Genomic DNA, 19,457 nt, shown 5'->3' with positions numbered 1-19,457 from the left:
TAGTAGTAGTAGTAGTAGTAGTAGTAGTAGCAGTAGTAGTGCTGGTAGTAGTAGTAGTAGTAGTAGTAGTAGTAGTAGCAGTAGTAGTGGTAGTAGTAGCTAGTAGTAGTATTAGTAGTAGTAGTAGTAGTAGTAGTATTAGTAGTGGTAGTAGTAGTGCTGGTAGTAGTAGTAGTAGTAGTAGTAGTAGTAGTAGTAGTAGTAGTAGTGCTGGTAGTAATAGTAGTAGTAGTAGTAGTAGTAGTAGCAGTAGTAGTGGTAGTAGTAGCTAGTAGTAGTATTAGTAGTAGTAGTAGTAGTAGTAGTATTAGTAGTGGTAGTAGTAGTAGTAGTATTAGTAGTAGTAGTAGTAGTAGTAGTAGTAGTATTAGTAGTGGTAGTAGTAGTAGTAGTAGTAGTAGTATTTTATCACAATTTCTGTCAATATGTTACTTATGGATTTAATTATAGTGAAAATAAATAATTCCCCTTTTTCCTGCGGTGCTCCTTGAATCCCCTAAAATGCCCCGGACCCCACTTTGAGAACCACTGATATAATATGATAATAAAACAATATGGTGGCTTGTTGGTAAGCACTATTGGCTCACAGCGAGGTCTTGGGTTTGATACCCAGCTGGAGCAGAGCCTTTCTGTGCAGTTTGCATGGGTTTCCTCCCATTGTCAAAACCACCTCAGTTAGGTTAATTCTCCTGTCGGTGCCTGTGACCAAGATAATTTAATTTTCTCTCCACATATTAGAACATTATTATAAATAAAAATAAATAATTGGAACATTCAAACATTAAACAGTCAATAAAGTTTCCTGAATGTACAGAAACAGATATAAATGAAAACTAACGACTGCCTGGAACAGCAATTAAAACACATTTATAAATTATAATAAAGTCATTATGATCTCCTTTAAAGTCTGCTCCTTTAAAAAAAAAAAAAGAAAAAGATATTCAGTAACATTTATTGTCTGAAAATCTCTGAATGATTTCCACTGAAATGCTCCAAACAGACTTGTGAGTTTCTGCCTTTTGTTTGGAAGATGTGTTTTGTCCCTGACTGCTGCATAGTAGCCGCCCACTGCTCCTAAAACTTAGGATGGGATAAGACTGAATCTCACTGTACAACTGTGTGTGACAAATAAAGTACCTTAAAAGTAGTAGTAAAGTTACATGTAATAATAACAGATGAGCATCCTGACAAATTGGCGTGCGTTGTGCACGGCCCAAGACAGGAATGGCCCTGCAGCGGGGGATTAAAACCATGCTGTGAGACTCCTTGATTCTTCCTCTGCACTCCAATATAAAAAATAGTTTTATTTTCATTACTTATTGTTTATGAATCCATGTATATAATTTTGATTTTTGCAAAGAGCAGAAAGGGAAGCACAAACTACATATTTTCAAACAAACTTGTGCTGAAAATGATAATAAATAAATCTTGAAACTTATTACTGGGATTTCTTTTTATCTTCAACACCATTAATTAAAATCTTGACCTATCATATATATTCTGCCAAAATACATCTGTGTTCATTAACTAAACTTTATTCTATAAACACCAGATACCAGAGTCTGATTTATGACATTTTATTGTATAAAAATGATTATACCCTAGAAATATGTGATTTAAGAACATGCACAATCACTACATAACAGGCAAAAATCAAACCAAAGCTAAATAATTTACTTTTTCTGAACAGTTTTCTCTAAAATCAGTTTATTATAGCTCATAAAGGATGCAGTAGCTGAATGAAATCATAAAGAAAAGAAAAAGCAACACCAGCTAACTCACAGATAGCCTCTTTATGGGATAATTTATTAGATTACCACAAACAAACTGACACACAGTGAATAATGTGGCCTTTGGTGCAGTTGCTCGGTTTGCCCTGCTGGTGTCCTGAAGATCACTGTGAGCCTGACGTCTTGTGTTTTTCTGCAGAGCTGAAATAACTCACTGACTTTCTGCATGACTGCCATATATTCAACACACTAGTTAAAGCAAAACAAACAAAACTCTAAGGAATTCGTTCTCCACCTCAATCTTTGTCAGTCACTCATTCGTATCCCACACAAACACACACACACACGCACGCACACACAAAGCATATAAACGAGGGCTCGTGTGATGACAGGTTTTATTAACCAGTCCTGCAAGTCGACAGCAAACACACCCCTGTGTGGGGCGGGGGCTGCAGTACATTCATTACAGTGACAAAAACACCTGTTGCTTCTTTGCACCGTTACCAATGACAACCAGCTTTCTGGCTTTTGGTCCTATTCAAACTCAAAACCCTGTTGACCTACAAAATAAAATGTCTCCATTAACATTTTGTCATCTAACTCTGGTGACTACTCATCATCTCATGACTGGTAAAAGGAGTGCAGTGTGTTTAAGCACACATACGCTCAGGCTTGTTCTGATTAATGCTGGAGTGTCAGGTGGGCTTCGACTTTCTTTTCTTTTCACCCAGAGACGGCTAGAGACGCGTCCCCCGTAGCAACTATATGCAACTTCAGCTTTTGCTATAAAAAGGAGCAGAAACAAAGCATCATAAGCACCTCTGAGCCCCTGAGTTCACTCATTAATGCTCTCTCAGAATCAGCTGCTGTAGTGAAGCGTTACAAGTGGCATACATGTCGAAAACAAGCCTCATCAAGAGTTCTACAAGATATTTATCCTGGCGTAGAAGCGAAGGATGAGCTCATTGTAATACTGCAGGAGCAGCGCTACACGGTAGGCTGCAGTAGTTCCTGTAGCTGACACAAGGTGTCTCTCAGGGTGACTGCTAACGTTTCTGCATGTGTCTCCTCGCAGCAGTTGAAAGCAGTGATGGAGAAGTGGACGTGGTCCGCCTGCGGGTTGTAACATATGGCGTAACCGTCAGGAACGAGGGGCCCGAAACACATCACGCTGTCTGTGCTTGCAGGAACCTGAAGGGGACGAGAGAGAGAGAGAGAGAGAGAGAGAGAGAGAGAGAGAGAGAGAGAGGGAGAGGGAGAGAGAGGGAGAGAGAGGGAGAGAGAGAGAGAGAGAGAGAGAGAGAGGAGATAACAGGAATGAATGAATGAACATAAAAAATGGAAGATGTGTAGAGCTGCAATAATTAGTCAATCGACAGTATCTCCAAGTATTCTCATTTCTCATACATGATAAACTGAAGCTCTTTGGGCTTTAAGCTGTTGGTCCAACAAAACACGAAATTTGAAGACTTCACCTTTGTGCTCTGGGAGATTACATATTTGACTCCATTCTGTTATTTTATAGACAAAATAATTAATAATTTAATCAAGAAAATAATTGGCATATTAATTGATAGTGAAAATAATCTTCAGTTGCAGCCATAACGAGGTGTACCGAAAGTATATTGATGCTACAGATATATGTCTGAAATCAATACAATGATATTAAATTAATTAAAAACAGCATCTGACAAAGAAATCGGGCCTCAGTTCTGGAGCTTTTAATCATATCACATGAGCTTCAGAAAAAATGGAAACTTGACCATCAAGATTTCAGTGAGAGCCGGGAAACCTCCGTCTGCTGATCATCTGTTATGATTGAGAGCTTCACAACGGCTATTAAATGGAGCTTGAGGTGAGACTGTTTCGTCATTGACGTCGGACAAAACTCTTCACACATGTGAGAAAAAACTTGATAAACTAATTTTTTGGAAACATATATTATTTAGATATATACTATAAAGAGTTATGTATGAAAACTATTTTAAAAAATCCTCTTGAATGGAGTTTAATGGGATAAAACCTTTTAAATGAGACCATACTGTATTGAAAGCAGATCTATTTGGTAACTCCTCTCCTCTTCTAATTAATCTACAACACCAGATTAATACAGTTACTCTTTACTGTTACTATGTTTGTAGTGTGGTCATTCATTGCACTGTATGTAAATTATACATTAAACAGTCTAGACTGGATAAAGTGTGAAAAGGTGAAATAAATAAAAAGTGTTTGATCAGCAGAATGATGTGGGAATCAACACATTACAATAAAAAAAAGGGCAGAGTGTATTCATCAGGCTGCCACGCTGTAAAAAAGGTGATAACACAACACGTGACTGACCTAACCGGAGAAATTACAACAGGCTGTAAAAACCAGAAGAGCTCCTGTCGTCCAGAATATGAAAGCCTGTAGATTTACAGCTGAATTTAGAGAAGCTAATTAACCTCTAAATCTACAAGTTATTGTTGGGAAATTCCCAAAATACATACATCATGATGGCAGTAAATGTGCCATCTTAAAACAACATCACATGCCCTAAAACAAAATTAAAACTGATGATAGAAAGTTCCCTCTCATATATTCACAGTGTCATTTTTTTTTAAAAACATCAAAATTCCCACTTCCTGTTGGGCTACAGGAGTTTAAAAAATAGTCCCTGTTTAAGAAATCTGTCTACACACAAACACACCTGCCCTGTCCGGAGCTTCCAGTGTGTCGCAAGCCCGTAAGCTGTGTCCATGAAGATTTTGGGAATGTCCAGTCCCTCCTCGATGGCCTGCAGCTTCAGCCCCAGCAGGTGGCGGTCAATGCCGTGTCCTTTGAGTGCCTGAACGGAGCAGAGGATGGGCGACAGCGGGCGTGAAACACTAAACGATTCATAACAGATGATAAAAAGTGCTGAAAATGTAGTGTTCTCTGTATTTACCTGATTTGTCAGAGCTGTGTAGGCGTCGACAGCTTCTCTGAACAGCTGCACCTTTGCTTCACGCTGCAACACAATAATAAAAAACAAACAATTGTCGATAGATACATCAAATTTTCTCCCGATTGAAGCACCTGAAATCTAACGAGCTATAAGAGGAAGTCTCACCGAAACTTTTGGATCGTCAAAGCTAAGTATGAATTTGAGCGTCTGGATGGAGGGCGAGCGGATGAACTCTGTCCGTCCTCCTCGAAACATCCTCTGAGAAGCGATGTCACAGGCGGGACAGACCTCATTGTGAACTCTAGAAACAAAAAGTAGAAAAATGTAAAAATTAAATCTTAAAACTCAAAACTGCAGATTTCAATCTTCAATCATAATAACAAATCAGTATCCTGCTTTTAAAATAAACCACAAGGAAATCAGGAACAAATGAGCTGATACAAAATACATAGGGGAAGTCAGACTTTTGGACCCTACTGTATTTTCTCAGTTATCTAAAACTTCAACACTTTGCTGCAGGGTAGCAGACTTCACCCCAGTGTTCATTTCCTTTCCAGCTGTGACAGGAAACTGCATGATCATACTCTTTTCTCTGCCATTTGTTCAAAGTCATTTTTTGGGAAATGTAGGAAATCATAAACTTATGTGGAACTTGGCAGATGACAGGGGTAATAACTCCTGCAATGCTCTGAAATAAATGACAACACTGGCTTCATCAAGCTGTTTTAACGATGGGATTTTTTTGATGGTCGTTTTAGACATTAGTAAAATCAGACGGCTTCATTCAGACATGACACAACATTTACAGGAAAGAGATGACGCTTGTGCAACAATTTGGCATCTGGTGCACAAGACAGAGCAGAGAGAGCAAGTGTAGTGAGTTAAAAATGTTATATAAGTGAGGAAGAAAGGTTTTTTTTATCCTTTCACAGTCTACATCAGTGATGGCTTTAAAAACGTATGTTGCTGTTATTAGGCAGTAAATTCTGTTGCCTGTTTTATGAAGTCCATCATGCAAAATCACTGAATGACAAGTTAAATTACCACTAATCTGAAATATGGAGATCAATCTCCTAAATGCCTTAAAATGGTCTCATTCACAGCGTTTCCTTCTTTATTAAACCAGTTTTCGGCATAAAAGATGACGAGATGTTAGAAGATGAAACAAGACGCGCATTTCTCTCTCTACATGTTTTACCTTGTGCAGCAGCAGCTTTTATGTTAATCCGACATGAGACATGAGAAGGATTAAGAAGAAGAAATTAGGAAGAATTCATAAAGTCAACAAACTGACTCAGTAATGTCAGTTGTTCTAATATTAGCTAAACATTATCCACCATAAGCTACCGTCATGGTAAGGTGAGGTCGAATTAAGGCTGGAGCAGCAAAACTGCATGGAGCAAAGGTATGTTTTATTGCTGATAAATTCTTCCTCTTTGGATCATTACCTTATTGCTTCAATGCAAATATTAAACAGTGACAACATTGTTTCTCATACCTGTAGTAGGCCAGCTGCAGGGCGACCTGGATGAAGGAGTTCGGGCTCAGCTTGTACTGCTTAGGAAGCTCTTTGCCGAACTTCTTGAAGTTGAACACGTTCACGTCGAGGTCGTTGATCAGTCTGCAGGAAAATCAAAATTTTTTCGGATAAGTTATTCTAACTCGGGAGCTTTTAGTTTAATTTCACAGCCCTCTTCAGCAAATTAACTTTCTCTCTCAACCCAACCAGAGGCAGTTGGCCGCCCACCCAGAGCCCAGTTCTGCTTGAGGTTTCTTCCCGTGAAAGAGTAGTTTTTCCTTGCCGCTGTCGCTAAGTTTGCTCTTGGGGGAATGTCAGGTCTAATAAAAGAGAATGGTCTAGACCTGCTCTATGAGAAGAGTGTCTTAAGATAACTTTTTTTGTGATTTGGCGCTTTATGAATAAAAAAACTGACTTCCTCAGGTGTCATTAAGTACAAAACTTCATATGCATGAACAGAGGTGATGATATAAGAGAGATCGTAGAGGGATGGGGTCTCAGAGGGACGATCTTTGGTGTCTGGTGAAACTAGTCCATTCAATCACTACAGAAGGTTATGAGATACAGTCAAAAGCTCCAGAGAAAGCTGGTAAGTGCACCTTTAGTTTACAGTAATTTCTAACAGGTGAGTTCCTGAGATCGCGAATGAAACTTCATGCTCATAATATGCCTAATTTGTCATCTATACTGTTACATTGTAATTATGACAATCTGAAAAACACTGTACATATTGCAATATGAAGATTTTATAAACACACTAGAGGTAATTAATTATACAAGTAATGAAGCCAGTCGAGGTAACATCTCTCCACTTTATATCAACAGTGAGTAAAAGCTTTATTTCTAATTCTGGGGCAGCTGTGGCTCAGGAGGTAGAGCGGGTCGTCCACTAATCAGAAGATTGGTGGTTCGATCCAATCCGTGTGTCAAAATGTCCTTGAGCCAAAATAATGAACCCTAAATTGCTCCCAAAGGATGTGCCATCAATATGTGAGTGTGTGGGAATGATCTCCTGATGACTTGGCACCTTGCATGCCATCAAAATGAATGGAGTCCGTTTACCGTTCCTCATTTAGACTTTGGCAGCTTAATTTAAGAGCGCTCTAAAATTACACAGCAGTGTATGAAGAGTTGCGGTGAGGAATCGGAAAGGTCTGGATCACAATAACAACCTCTGAGGGATTCAAAAAAGGGGCAGCTGAGCCAATGAGAGCTTTCTGTTTTGTCAAGGTTAGATTAACGCAGAGAGGAAGATAAATGTGTTTACACTCCTGTGGTTCAGTTCGGCTTTGTTTAATTTTGAAGGAAAGGCAAACATCCAGCGTTCACCGCACTGCCCAGTTCATTATTCTCTTATCGTGACGAGCTTTCTGCAGAGACCTCACACTTTAAAACACATGTGAGGTTACTTACATGTCGAGGTTCTGCTTGGCGTGTTCTATGTCTATCTTGATATCTCGGTCGATGTTAAAGTAAAGCTTCTTGGGCATCGGCAGAGGGACCAACGGCGCTCTCTTTGGGTCTGGAAGCTCGCTGCAGTCAAGAAAACACAAATTAATCCTCATGTCATGTTTCATCATGTCTGGTTTAACGCATGAAATCCACAACAAATCTACACACAGCAAATTATCCTTGTCCTAAAATAATGATCAGCTGTCCTGTGATGAGATTTTTAAGTTGAGTTCTAATTTTTGCTTAAATTGCTTTTATCTCCTTTAATACAGTTTGTGTATTCTTGCTTTTTTTTTCCTATATTGAAATGTTTTTTATGTGTTCTCTTTTTTTAAATACTACAATTACAGTTATTTTATGATTTGTGTATTTTGCTTGTAAGTAGATTTAGTTTATTGGTTCGGCTCTACACGAAAGATTCACCAGCTATATCCTTTAAAACACCACAATACATCAGAGAATTATTGGCATTAGCCCTTTATCTCACCAGTACTCCAGGATATGATGCAGCAGTGTTGCTATGGGCGGACCCTCAGCTGTGGCTTGTTCGTACAGAAGACCCCACGAGCCGTCCTCACCCACCACAAACTAATCAAACAACAGCAGGCAGGAGTTAATTAAAACCTGTATCAGGGAGGTAAATTATTATTTTTATCATCACACATGAATCATCCTGCAGCTCACCTGCAGAGTTTTATCGAACCAGCGGTTGCCGCTGTTGGAAAAGGTCCCGCCTCCATGCAGAATCTGAGCTGCCTTACGGCTGGCGTACCTGTCAATCAAAGATGGAAACATATTAAAGTACACATAAAATGATGTTTCAACCTTTGTATTGTGAAACACTGTAGAGAGGGGGGGAATAACGTTGGGTGTGTTATAATGAATCATAGCTCTGTGCTGCTAAAAGCTGCAGACTGATTGATGGGTGGATGTCATGATTTTATTGGTTGGAATTGGTCAGTTCAAGACTAAGCAAGCACATATATTTTGTTTTACAGGAACACAACATGATCGGAATTTGATATAAAAGGCACAAATATCGTTAAGTAGGTGCACAGTACGATCAAGAAGGGTTAAAAACTCAACATTAAGAAGCACAAAATGACATTAAGAGACTCCAAAGGTGATATTTTAACATCTCAGACATACACATTTAATAAGTGTGTCAAATTTTTCAGACGCATAACTGCCAACGAGAACTGTCACTACAGGAGCAGGAAGCGACGCTTATTGCTTAAGACTAAATGTCAACAGACAGCACAATGATATCTGAACACACACAGAGGATTACACAACACACAAACACAGAAATACCTGAGTTTGGATTAAATGTGTGTGTGTGTGTGTGTGTGTGTGTGTGTGTGTGTGTGTGTGTGTGTGTGTGTGTGTGTGTGTGTGTGTGTGTGTGTGTGTGTGTGTGTGTGTACTTCTCATCTGATATCCTCATGACTGGAGAATCCAGACACAAGTTGAAAAGTCCCTTCTCTATCACCCGCACTGATTCCCTGTTCAGTTTATCTGAGTCACACAGAGAGTGAGGAAAGAGACACAGATTTAAAAAAAACAAACATAGAAACAAAGAATATCAATATTATTATTTTGCTGCCACACAAAAGAGATTCACACAAATTACTCAAAACATATTATGGACATTTGTTGTGGTTTGTTCATATCTTCACCTGAATCCTTGTTGATTTTGCACATTTCAGCTCATTAACTACAAGTCTCACATACTTCACATACTCTTACGTCATAGATTTATTGGCGTCTGTGAATGCCAGCGAACAAACGCAAGGCGCTTGAATAAATCCATTGCAGCGATCAATTAGTCAGCTTTATTTGAAGCTGTGCAGGATAACAGGGAGACGAACCGTTCCTTTGTGGTGTGTTCAAGGAAGCTCTGACATCTGAGTTTTTTGGGAGTCAGCTTCACTAACAAGCTGCATTGTTGGAAAACTTAACTTGTAAGAAAATGACGTAACTTTAACTCTGTGAATTTATATAATGTGCAGTATATTTAGAAGTCTCCTAAGCTCTAAATGTTAAGGGTTATTAAATGAAAAACCTACCTTTTTAATTTGGGGGTAATTCAACTTTGTTAAATTTGAATCTTTGCCGTTCAAATCATTTTTTTTGTTTGTTTTTTTACTTTATTAGTTATCAAACTTTTTACTTATTCTTAATATTTATTTTCGTTTTCACTTTGGGCTGAATCTTTGCATAGAAGCTATAAAAAGTTATTTTTTTAATCATTTTTTCCTGGATTTTCTTCATGTGCAACTCCATTAAAACGCAATAACACTGTTTTGTTTTTTTTCAAACATAAAGCAGACTACAATAATGGATGACTTTTCCCAAGGCAGGTTCCTTTAAAAGTTGATTTTAATAACTTAGTGAGATAAAAATGCACTTTGGAGCATTAAAAAAACTTGTGGTAAGCTTTGGAAATTGATTATTAGCACTTTTAGGTGAACAGAACTTGCAATTAATGAAAAACCATTATAACCTCAAAATGAACACAAATCAGGCATTTTTTTAAACCTACAAAATGTTTTCTTATCTTAACTTATTTTTTTTCCTGCTTTATTTCTTAAGGTATAATGTATTCCTATGATTTCCACTCTTCCTTCGACAGGTAGGTGTGTGTGTGTGTGTGTGTGTGTGTGTGTAGTCCTGTGATCTACCTCTCAGCAGGCGGTTGTAGGCCTGTCCCCAGGTGCGGCGGTGCTCGCTGGTGAGGATCCCCATGGGCTCCTTGTCCGTCTTCCAGGACTGAGACCTGATCCTCAGCAGCTGTGAGTGGATCTGACTCTCGGTCATTCGAGAGCCGTCGCTGTTGTAAACCTCCAGCTGGAAGAACTGACAGCAGGAGACAAACAGTGTGAGGAAAAGATCTGACCTATATCAGCAGAGGGTTTCCTAAAGTGTAAAAAGTTTTAAGAGATATGAAACGTTTGGTTGAGTAACAATGGGTGTTCAGACTTCATCCTGATCTAAAAAGCACTCTAAGAGATATGATGTCTACAGAGGGTGTGTTGTGTTGGTGGTGAGCTTATCTGTAGTGATTTATTTGGCCCCCGGAGTGTTTCTATTTCATAATCACTACCATGAAAGGCAATCTTTGCAGTCATGCTGCTTTTAACACAAACAAAACCAATCTGATCTCATGATCATTTCAGTCAGATTGTAAGTAAAACATCAAACGTTCACAGGTTCTGACTTTTAAAATGTGAATATCTGCTTGTTTTCTTAGTTCCCAAAAAGTAAAGTGAATATATAAATATATATGAATATACTTTGATTTCAGATTATTTATTGGACAAATCAACATGAAGGTTGGAAAATGAGCTATGGGAAATTGTGATTGTGGCATTTTTTTTCTTCCATTTTTAAAAAATATTTTCCAAGCCAAAAGATATATGGATTATTTTATTCATCAATTGCCAAAGAAGCAATAGATGGGACGTATGGGCTGAAAATATAACAATAATAATAATAAGAAGAAAAAGATGAAGAACTTTGTTTGTATAGCACCTTTCATACAAGAAATGCAGCTAAAAGTGTTTTACGTACACCAAAGAAAAATAAACATTAATGTAATATAAGATGTAAAATTGTACAAAGTGGAAGCAACTAAAAAGAAGAATACATACAATACATAAAATAAAGTGCATAATATGAGCTAAAATAATATGAGCCATTTGAAGATCATCATGTTTACAAAAAGAGCAAAAACAGCATCATAAAAACCTCCATGTAGTTTGAAATGTCCAGTGTTTAATGAGCAGTTCAACCTTGTTTATTATGATGTGTTGAATGTGTTTATAGTCTTCTGAGGTTCTGAAAGGCTTCACTTGAAGTCGGAGTGGAGATGTGATATCATTTAAATGCAGGGATGATGATGCATATTTTTTTAGACAGTCTCTCCTGGAAGACATTCAATATCGCACTCAACTGTTCACATGAAAAGCAACATAAACAACTGTGTCATAACTGAGAAAGGAGAGCTGGAGAGAGAAATGCAAACCTCCACACAGCTGACCAATCACTGCAGGAAGCGTGTGGGAAAGTTAAAGAAAGGTGTGTGTGTGTGTGTGTGTGTGTGTGTGTGTGTGTGTGTGTGTGTGTGTGTGTGTAGAGGGTTTCAGAGGCTATTCAGCCATATGACAGGCACATTTGATGTAGTGCACTAGTTTGGTTTACATGGACTCATGATATCAGTGCAACATGTACTAAATACAAGCATAAAATAAAAACTGAATGTACTGTATTTCTTGGCTTTTTTTTGTTCAATTAAAACAAACTGAAAACTCAAAGTTCAAAGTAAGAACGACTACAGACTCACATTCAGCCATTTCTCATGTTTTAATCTGATATGATGAGAAAGGAAGGTTGGTTTTAGGCTTATCTTAAATTAAAAGCACTGAGATTAGATTAGATTTGATTCATCTGTCTGCCAAAATCTTTTCCCTATAAAAAAAGCTCCTTGTAACAGCCACGTGACTCCTCCTTAAAAACGCTCGGTTCACTTGTAATTGGTTTATATCTTGCACGAGATCTTCCTCATTACGGTGAAGTTATTTTATTCTCAGAAACGAGATCTGACATGACTGCAATGACTTGTAATCCCCAAAAAATGACAATGACAGAGGAGGAAAAAAAAGAACAAATAGGTTTCAGACAGCATCACATCTCACCTGGTAGTTTCTGACCACTGTGATGTGTGTTGGTGACCGCCGGGCGTTGCCATGGTGAGTGATGTAATCGTGTTTGGGACCCGGGATCCTGCAGGAGGAGAAGAGGAGCGGGTAGAGCTCCATGCACAGAGGCTTCTCTCGCATGTGCTCGACTGGCAGCTGGCCGCTAACAGAGACGAGAGAGAGAGAGAGAGGGAGAGAGAGAGAGAGAGAGAGAGAGAGAGAGAGAGAGAGAGAGAGAGAGAGAGAGAGAGAGAGAGAGAGAGAGAGAGGGAGAGAGAGACAGACAGAGAGAGAGAGAGAGATTGTAATCTTTGAATCAAAGGAAGTATCTGATGGGAGAGGAGGAAGTGGTGGAAGAAGTACTCAGATCCTTTTATTATGAAAAATGATCAATACAACAATATAAAAATGCTCTGTTACTGTTAAAAGCCCTGCATGGAAAAAATATTGCAGTAAAAGTACTGCAGTATTATGAGTGATGTAGTTTGCAGTATTACAGTAAAAGTACTACAGTATTATGAGTGATGTAGTATGCAGTATTACAGTAAAAGTACTACAGTATTATGAGTAATGTAGTATGTAATATTACAGTAAAAGTACTGCAGTATTATGAGTGATGTAGTATGCAGTATTACAGTAAAAGTACTGCAGTATTATGAGTGATGTAGTATGCAGTATTACAGTAAAAGTACTGCAGTATTATGAGTGATGTAGTATGCAGTATTACAGTAAAAGTACTACAGTATTATGAGTGATGTAGTATGCAGTATTACAGTAAAAGTACTGCAGTATTATGAGTGATGTAGTATGCAGTATTACAGTAAAAGTACTGCAGTATTATGAGTGATGCAGTATTACAGTAAAAGTACTGGTTTGGTCCCTCTGACTGATATATTATTATATATGACATCATTAGATTATTAATAGTGAAGCATCAGTGTTAGAGCAGCATGTTACTGTTGTAGCTGCTGGAGGTGGAGCTAGTTTACACTACTTTATATACAGTTAGCTAGTTTAGTCCAGTGGTTCCGAACCTAGGGGTGGGGCCCCTCCAAAGGGTCAGCAGTTTGTGGACTTTTTCTCTTATCTTTGAAGAAATATTGGATCATTTGAACTATTTATTGAAATGAAAGCATGTGAGAAGTTTAGAGGGAAGAATCACTATTTGGTGGAGCTGTTAACAACTCATAGACATCTGAAATGTGAGCCGACTACACACTGCTTTATATAAGACATCAAAAAAAGGACAGAAAGGTTGGAAACGTGTTATATTATCCATTGTGTTAAATATTCATCTGAAAAGTAACTAAAGCTGTCAGATAAATGTAGTGGAGTAGAAAGGACAATATATCCCTCTGAAATTTAGTGGAGTGGAAGTATAAAGTAGCATTAAATGGAAATACTCAAGTAAAGTACCTCAACTTATAGTTTAGCATAGTACTAGAGTAAATGTACTTAGTTACTTTCTATCACTGGAGGAGGGTCAAGATATTTCTCCTTTATGCTGTTAGTTTTGGGTATTAAAACACACTAACAGATAATATTTCCAGTATAAATCTGCATCAAACTGCATCAAACTGCAGCTCTAAACAAACTGAACTAAAGATCTGATTACAGCTACGTCACTGAGGTTCTGGGTGAAGAGAGTTCAGGATGTAAACAACAGCAGAGACGCTTCAGTCGTGTTGCTGCTGCTGTTGATGTTGCACAGATACTGTTACAGGCCGAGTAGGAGAATAAATTTAGACATGGATCAACTTCATACAGTAAGGAAATACGGGGCGGTGCCAGTCGGGTGAAAGGTTACAACACAGAAATAGCTGCTAGTGAAAGAGACTGTAATGCAACAGATTAAAGAGTCATCAGAGGACGACTGCAGGTTGATCAGAGCTGTGTGAGCAGTTTAAAGTAATAACGGACTCCAATGATTAATAATAAGTTTAATATGCTTTTAATACAGTGTGTCCTGAACTCTCTGTCTGAAATATTAAAACTTCTTATCACATTTAACCTTTAAGACATGGAAAGGATTTACTGCTAATTTCATGGTGTACTGTTGCATGTTTTTTTATTTGGCTCCAGTTCAGTCAAACTTACGTTTTGATTTTGGCCTTGAAATCGAGAACAGCTGCTATCAGTTTGGATGCGAACCTGTGTGGAAACAAACATGTTGTGGGTCAAGTTTTTTAGTTTTTTTTGTATTATGTAACACAGTCAGTCTGTTAGAAACACACACACACACACACACAGTGGAAAATTCATCAGTAAAACAGAATTCAAATTGTTTTTGCATGTTAAAATTCAAATTACGCTTTAAGACGATCTTTTAAGTTCTTCTTTAAGCAAAAATGCCAAATATTCAGTGGTTTCAGTGGTTGCAGCTTCTTAAATGTGAGGATATGAAGCTCTTTGGATTATGGACTTTTTGATCATTTTCAGACATCTACATGATCTTTAAGACATTTTAATTATTATTATTTTTTGACATTTTATAGACAAATTATTCATCAAAAAAATAACCAGCAGATTAATCGATAATGAAAATAGTTGTTAGTTGCAGCCATTCTTTATTCACTGAAAACTGACTGAGCACTAAGCTGAGTTCACATTCATACAGGCTATTAAAGTTATACAATATATGATAATAACCACAGTGATAATAGTAAAATGTAGAATAAAGCAAACTAGCAGTCCTATTTGGAAAGAGTGATGTACAGCGATAAAAATATGAAAAAGTCAAATAATAACAAATAAACGAGAAATAAGTCTGCCAAATGGGAAAGTGTTTGCTCTGCTGTGTGTGTGTGTGTGTGTGTGTGTGTGTGTGTGTGTGTGTGTGTGTGTGTGTGTGTGTGTGTGTGTGTGTGTGTGTGTTCACTCACACTAGCTGGGCCCTCCAGTCATTATAATCTCTTCTGGGCAAAGAGATGGCCGGGTTCGAGTGCACGGGCAGCGGCTGTCTGCTCTCCAAGTACGCATTCTGCACCCACCAGTCCGAGATCTACCAGGGAGAGACCACACACACACACACACACACACACACACACACACACACACACACACACACACACACACACACACACACACACACACACACACACACACACACACACACACACAGAGGACATATAATTACTGGAGCAGCAGAACAAATACTTTATGTTATGTTATGTTATGTTATGTTATGACGTGACTGTAGCGATGATGTAAAGGGGCTCGGAAAGAATGATGGTAGTTTAATGAGATGGGGGAACATATTTTTTAAAACTTTTACACGTGTATTTTCTCACCAGAGGTTTTATTTACACGCCTGTTTGTTAGAAAACTAGTTAACAGATTTGGTAGTTTCTCATAACCTTACTATAATTATAAAATGTGGCTCATAACCCACTTACAGAGGTGTGGCCTTATTTAAAGAAATACATCATATTTTAATAAGGTCATGTGGGGAAATTAAGGCTGCAACTAGAAGATTATTTTCATTTTTTTCATCAGTCAAACACCCCAAAACACTCAATTTCCTATCAAAGAAGACAAAGAAAACCAACAAACATTGATTGCATTCTTCCCCTTAAAAAAAATAACTATCAATACTGATAGACTAATCAATTCATTGACTAAACTTTAAGAAGGAATCGTTTTTTCAGGTTAACCTTATGACGGCCTTTCCCACTCTGCATGGTCCTTTTTTTCGTCACACCTGCCGACAAACTTTACGACATATTTTCATTCATTCACACCCCCGCTAACACGACCGATGTCTCTCCTACATACACACCCTACGAGTTAGTTAATATATACAGTCTATGGTTAATATGTTATTTATTTGAGTTAAATTAAATTACTTTTTGATTGACATGTCTGTGTGTGACCCCCCTTCTTACTGCCAGCCTTATGACAACATGAAGAGGTGCAAAGATGAGTCGATTAATCAGCAACTATTTTGACAATCAGATAAGCATTTTATGCACCTTTAAAGCAACATTACACACATCTGCTTGTTCCAGCTTGTACAATAGGAGGATTTTATGTGTTTTATTTGTCATATATGACAGTTAATTGAATGTCCATTGGTTTTCGATTGTCTGGCATTCAAAACAGGACATCTAAGAGGCGTCGCCATGGGTGTTTGGGTATAATAACGAACATTTTACACCATTTTCTGACATTTTATAGACTTTATTTATTTCTCTCTCTCATGATGCTGCTGTGCTACCTGTGTGTGATGGGCTGCAGGTGAGCTCGGCTGCATGCAGGTCTCTCCTCTCTCTCCTGTCTCTCCTCTTCTAACCAGCCAACATGTTTCTGTATGAAGTGGTGTGCATATATTTGCTAAATTGATATAATAGCTCAGCTTTGTTAGGGGTGGGCAGCATTTTTAGTTTAATCCTCTCTTCTCCTGTTTTTGCTAAGTTAGGAGTTACGTTAGCGCCTTGTGTTTTTGTTCCTTTTTGTCGGAGTATGTACTTTTAGTTTGCTCAGCTTTAGATCCCTTGTGTTTATTTTTTTGCTGTTAACCCATCCCAAAGCTTAAAGATTTTAAAATAAACCCTTTAAATGGGCTGCAAATCCTCTGTTGCTGTTGCCTCACAGGAGCTGAAAAGGGGAGAGTCTCAAGTAACAAGACAAAAATCGAGAAAATAATAAGCACTAACAATTTGGGGCAGCCTTGATGAAGCGTTATTTTAATATTTCTTGAAGACTTAAATACTAAAATAACCTGAACAATGAGCGCAAGTGGTGTTTTACCACCCAGTAGTGCTCCAAAAAGACCCCAGCAGCTCTTACCATGCACTTAAAACACACACACATCCATCTGTCACCGATACACAATGCAGACACATACCCAGTTCTTGGTGTGTCTGGCTCTCTTCTCCAGCCCGTCCTGCAGCCGTGCACCCAGACCGCCGGGCCTGCCGAACTCCTGCACCATCCTGCGGGTGTGCCTGATCTCCTCGGGGGGCAGCAGGGGCTCCAGGGTCTTGAGGTAGCCATGCAGGGTCTCAGCCAGTGGGGGCACCGGCTGGGAGGGCACGGAGGAGAAGAAACACAGCTCCTGCCTCCACGACACCTGTGAGGAGAAGTTTGTGCAGAAATGAGTGGAATTTATTTGTGTATCGCACTAATTAAGGGGTAAAATTAAGGTTGGGTGTCATTTGAAAAGTTACAATAGCAGTACCAATCCAAGTACCCTTAAAGTGATACTGATACTAATGGTGCACTTGCTTTTATCCAGTGTAACAGACTTCACCACAGACGGGTCGTAGCTGCTGTGGCAGTGGACCAATCACATGTCGCATTAAATGGATGAACGCTTGTGTTGATTGGCTGTGAGAAAGTCCATAAAAAGAGTCATATTTTCTAGCTCTGGGTGTAAAAAGGATTGATTGCAGGGAAACGTTTCGATTAGATTAGATTTGATTTAATACCAATATTTTTAAGTTATATAGGCAACATTTTAAGCACATTTGATCCTTTTTCTCGATTGAAGTTTATTATATATGTACATGTATTTGGTTGTTGTGTTTTATTACTTATAGGAATTTATCATTATTAAATTCCCAGTGAAGTTTACTTACTTTTGTATCAGTGCGCTGTTGTAATTTTATAAAATAAAGTTAGTAGTTAAACTGTAAAATATCCCAGCCTCCTTTGTCACGAGTGTTTGATAACCACATTGCAAAACAATTTATATATTCTGTATATATAAGATTATCAGTCAGTATGTTGAAATCTGAATTTTTTTTCTACCTAATATCTATATTGGGAATCGGCCCCAAAAATCCAGTGTTGTTCAGGCTCTAGTTTCAATCTACTTGGTATCAATTTATTTCAGTATTTTTAATTATACTTTTTAAAACATAATCATAGTGTTGGTACAGTAGTAAACTGACACAAATTAGACCCCCAGGTTGATAAAATATTTACTTTTAGATGTTTTATTACAGAAACTGTCTGAAATCACCAAAAGTAACACATTCAGTCATTGTGTTACTTGTGGATTTCTTAGTTTATCACACTAATTATGAGTAAAATTACATTTTTACTTTTAGATGTTTTATTACAGAAAGTGGATAAAACCACCAAAAACAGTCCCACATTGTCATTTTATTACTTATAGATTGAATTATAGTCAAAATAAATGAATCCTCTTTATGCTTGAGGTCTCCCGCCTTCTTTTCAAGGACTCCTGAGGAGGGTCAGGACCCCACTTTGATTAACCCACTGCAGCAGACAGCATATCAGCACAGTGCAATGACTTCTAGAGAGTTTGATTCAATGCCAATACAAGGAGGACACCACCAGGGTGTGTCAGGAGGAGGAAGTGTGAAGGACATGACTGTAGAAACGTGATCAGCTATTTGTTTAACAGCCTGTGTGTTATAATAATAATAATAATAACTACACTGATCCAGGGTAAAATGTCAGCAGCAGCAGTGTGGCTCCTCCTGTTAAAAGAAAAACACATATAAGTATAAACTCACCCGACACAGCCAGGCTCTGTAGGCTCCTGGTTGAAGTTTCCTCAAAATCATATTACCTCCAGTTAATAATCCACTCTCTGTTGCATCTGTGTTAGTTTTGTTTGTTTGTTTTAACTTTTTTTGCGTAGGCTCAGCTCTTAAAACTGAAGCCCAGCTGATCCTCCTGCACGCTGCTTCAAAACATCCGCGTAAAAAGAAAACCCCCCAAACTCTCTCTCCTCTTCTATCTCTCTCTCTCCCTCTCTCTCTCCTCCTCTACCTCTGTACCTCTGTCTGACTGTTTTTGTTGCTTCACGCTGCGATCATGCAAAGATTCACGTACTGAACTCTCAACACGACCTGAAGCTACAAGCCCGCACACGTGCTGACGTCAACGTGTTTCCGTAAACAGCTACGTGACGACCCGAGTGCGTCAACGCGTCTGACCACAGGGCGGCGCCGTTCTTCTTCTTTACCTTTTTATTTTGTTGGACATATTTCACCTTTTTTTTTGTTTTTTGTTTTAATTCTTTATTCTTTGTTGAACAGAATATACAATAGAATACAAAACATACATACATACATACATACACAACATACATACATACATACATACATACATACATACATACATACATACATACATGTGTGTGTGCTGGTGTGTAT

General features: G+C 38.2%; 1 protein-coding gene across 1 annotated transcript; it reads right to left on the bottom strand.

Moving 5' to 3' along the window:
- Nucleotides 1–1,563: 1,563 nt before the first annotated feature.
- On the bottom strand, nucleotides 1,564–19,160 carry cratb (carnitine O-acetyltransferase b). The gene is made up of 15 exons (XM_062435672.1): nucleotides 18,813–19,160; nucleotides 17,174–17,398; nucleotides 15,210–15,328; nucleotides 14,425–14,478; nucleotides 12,325–12,490; nucleotides 10,312–10,486; nucleotides 9,055–9,145; nucleotides 8,312–8,399; nucleotides 8,115–8,215; nucleotides 7,589–7,708; nucleotides 6,155–6,277; nucleotides 4,822–4,957; nucleotides 4,657–4,719; nucleotides 4,420–4,557; nucleotides 1,564–2,921 (listed from the first exon to the last, which is right to left on the bottom strand). The coding sequence occupies exons 1-15, from the start codon at nucleotides 18,861–18,863 to the stop codon at nucleotides 2,718–2,720; spliced, it is 1,854 nt and encodes a 617-aa protein (XP_062291656.1). The 5' UTR covers nucleotides 18,864–19,160; the 3' UTR covers nucleotides 1,564–2,717.
- Nucleotides 19,161–19,457: the final 297 nt, after the last annotated feature.

The sequence above is a fragment of the Scomber scombrus genome, chromosome 16 (genome assembly GCF_963691925.1).
Source record: "Scomber scombrus chromosome 16, fScoSco1.1, whole genome shotgun sequence".
NCBI lineage: Eukaryota > Metazoa > Chordata > Actinopteri > Scombriformes > Scombridae > Scomber > Scomber scombrus.
This window is presented reverse-complemented; position numbering and strand designations above follow the sequence as displayed.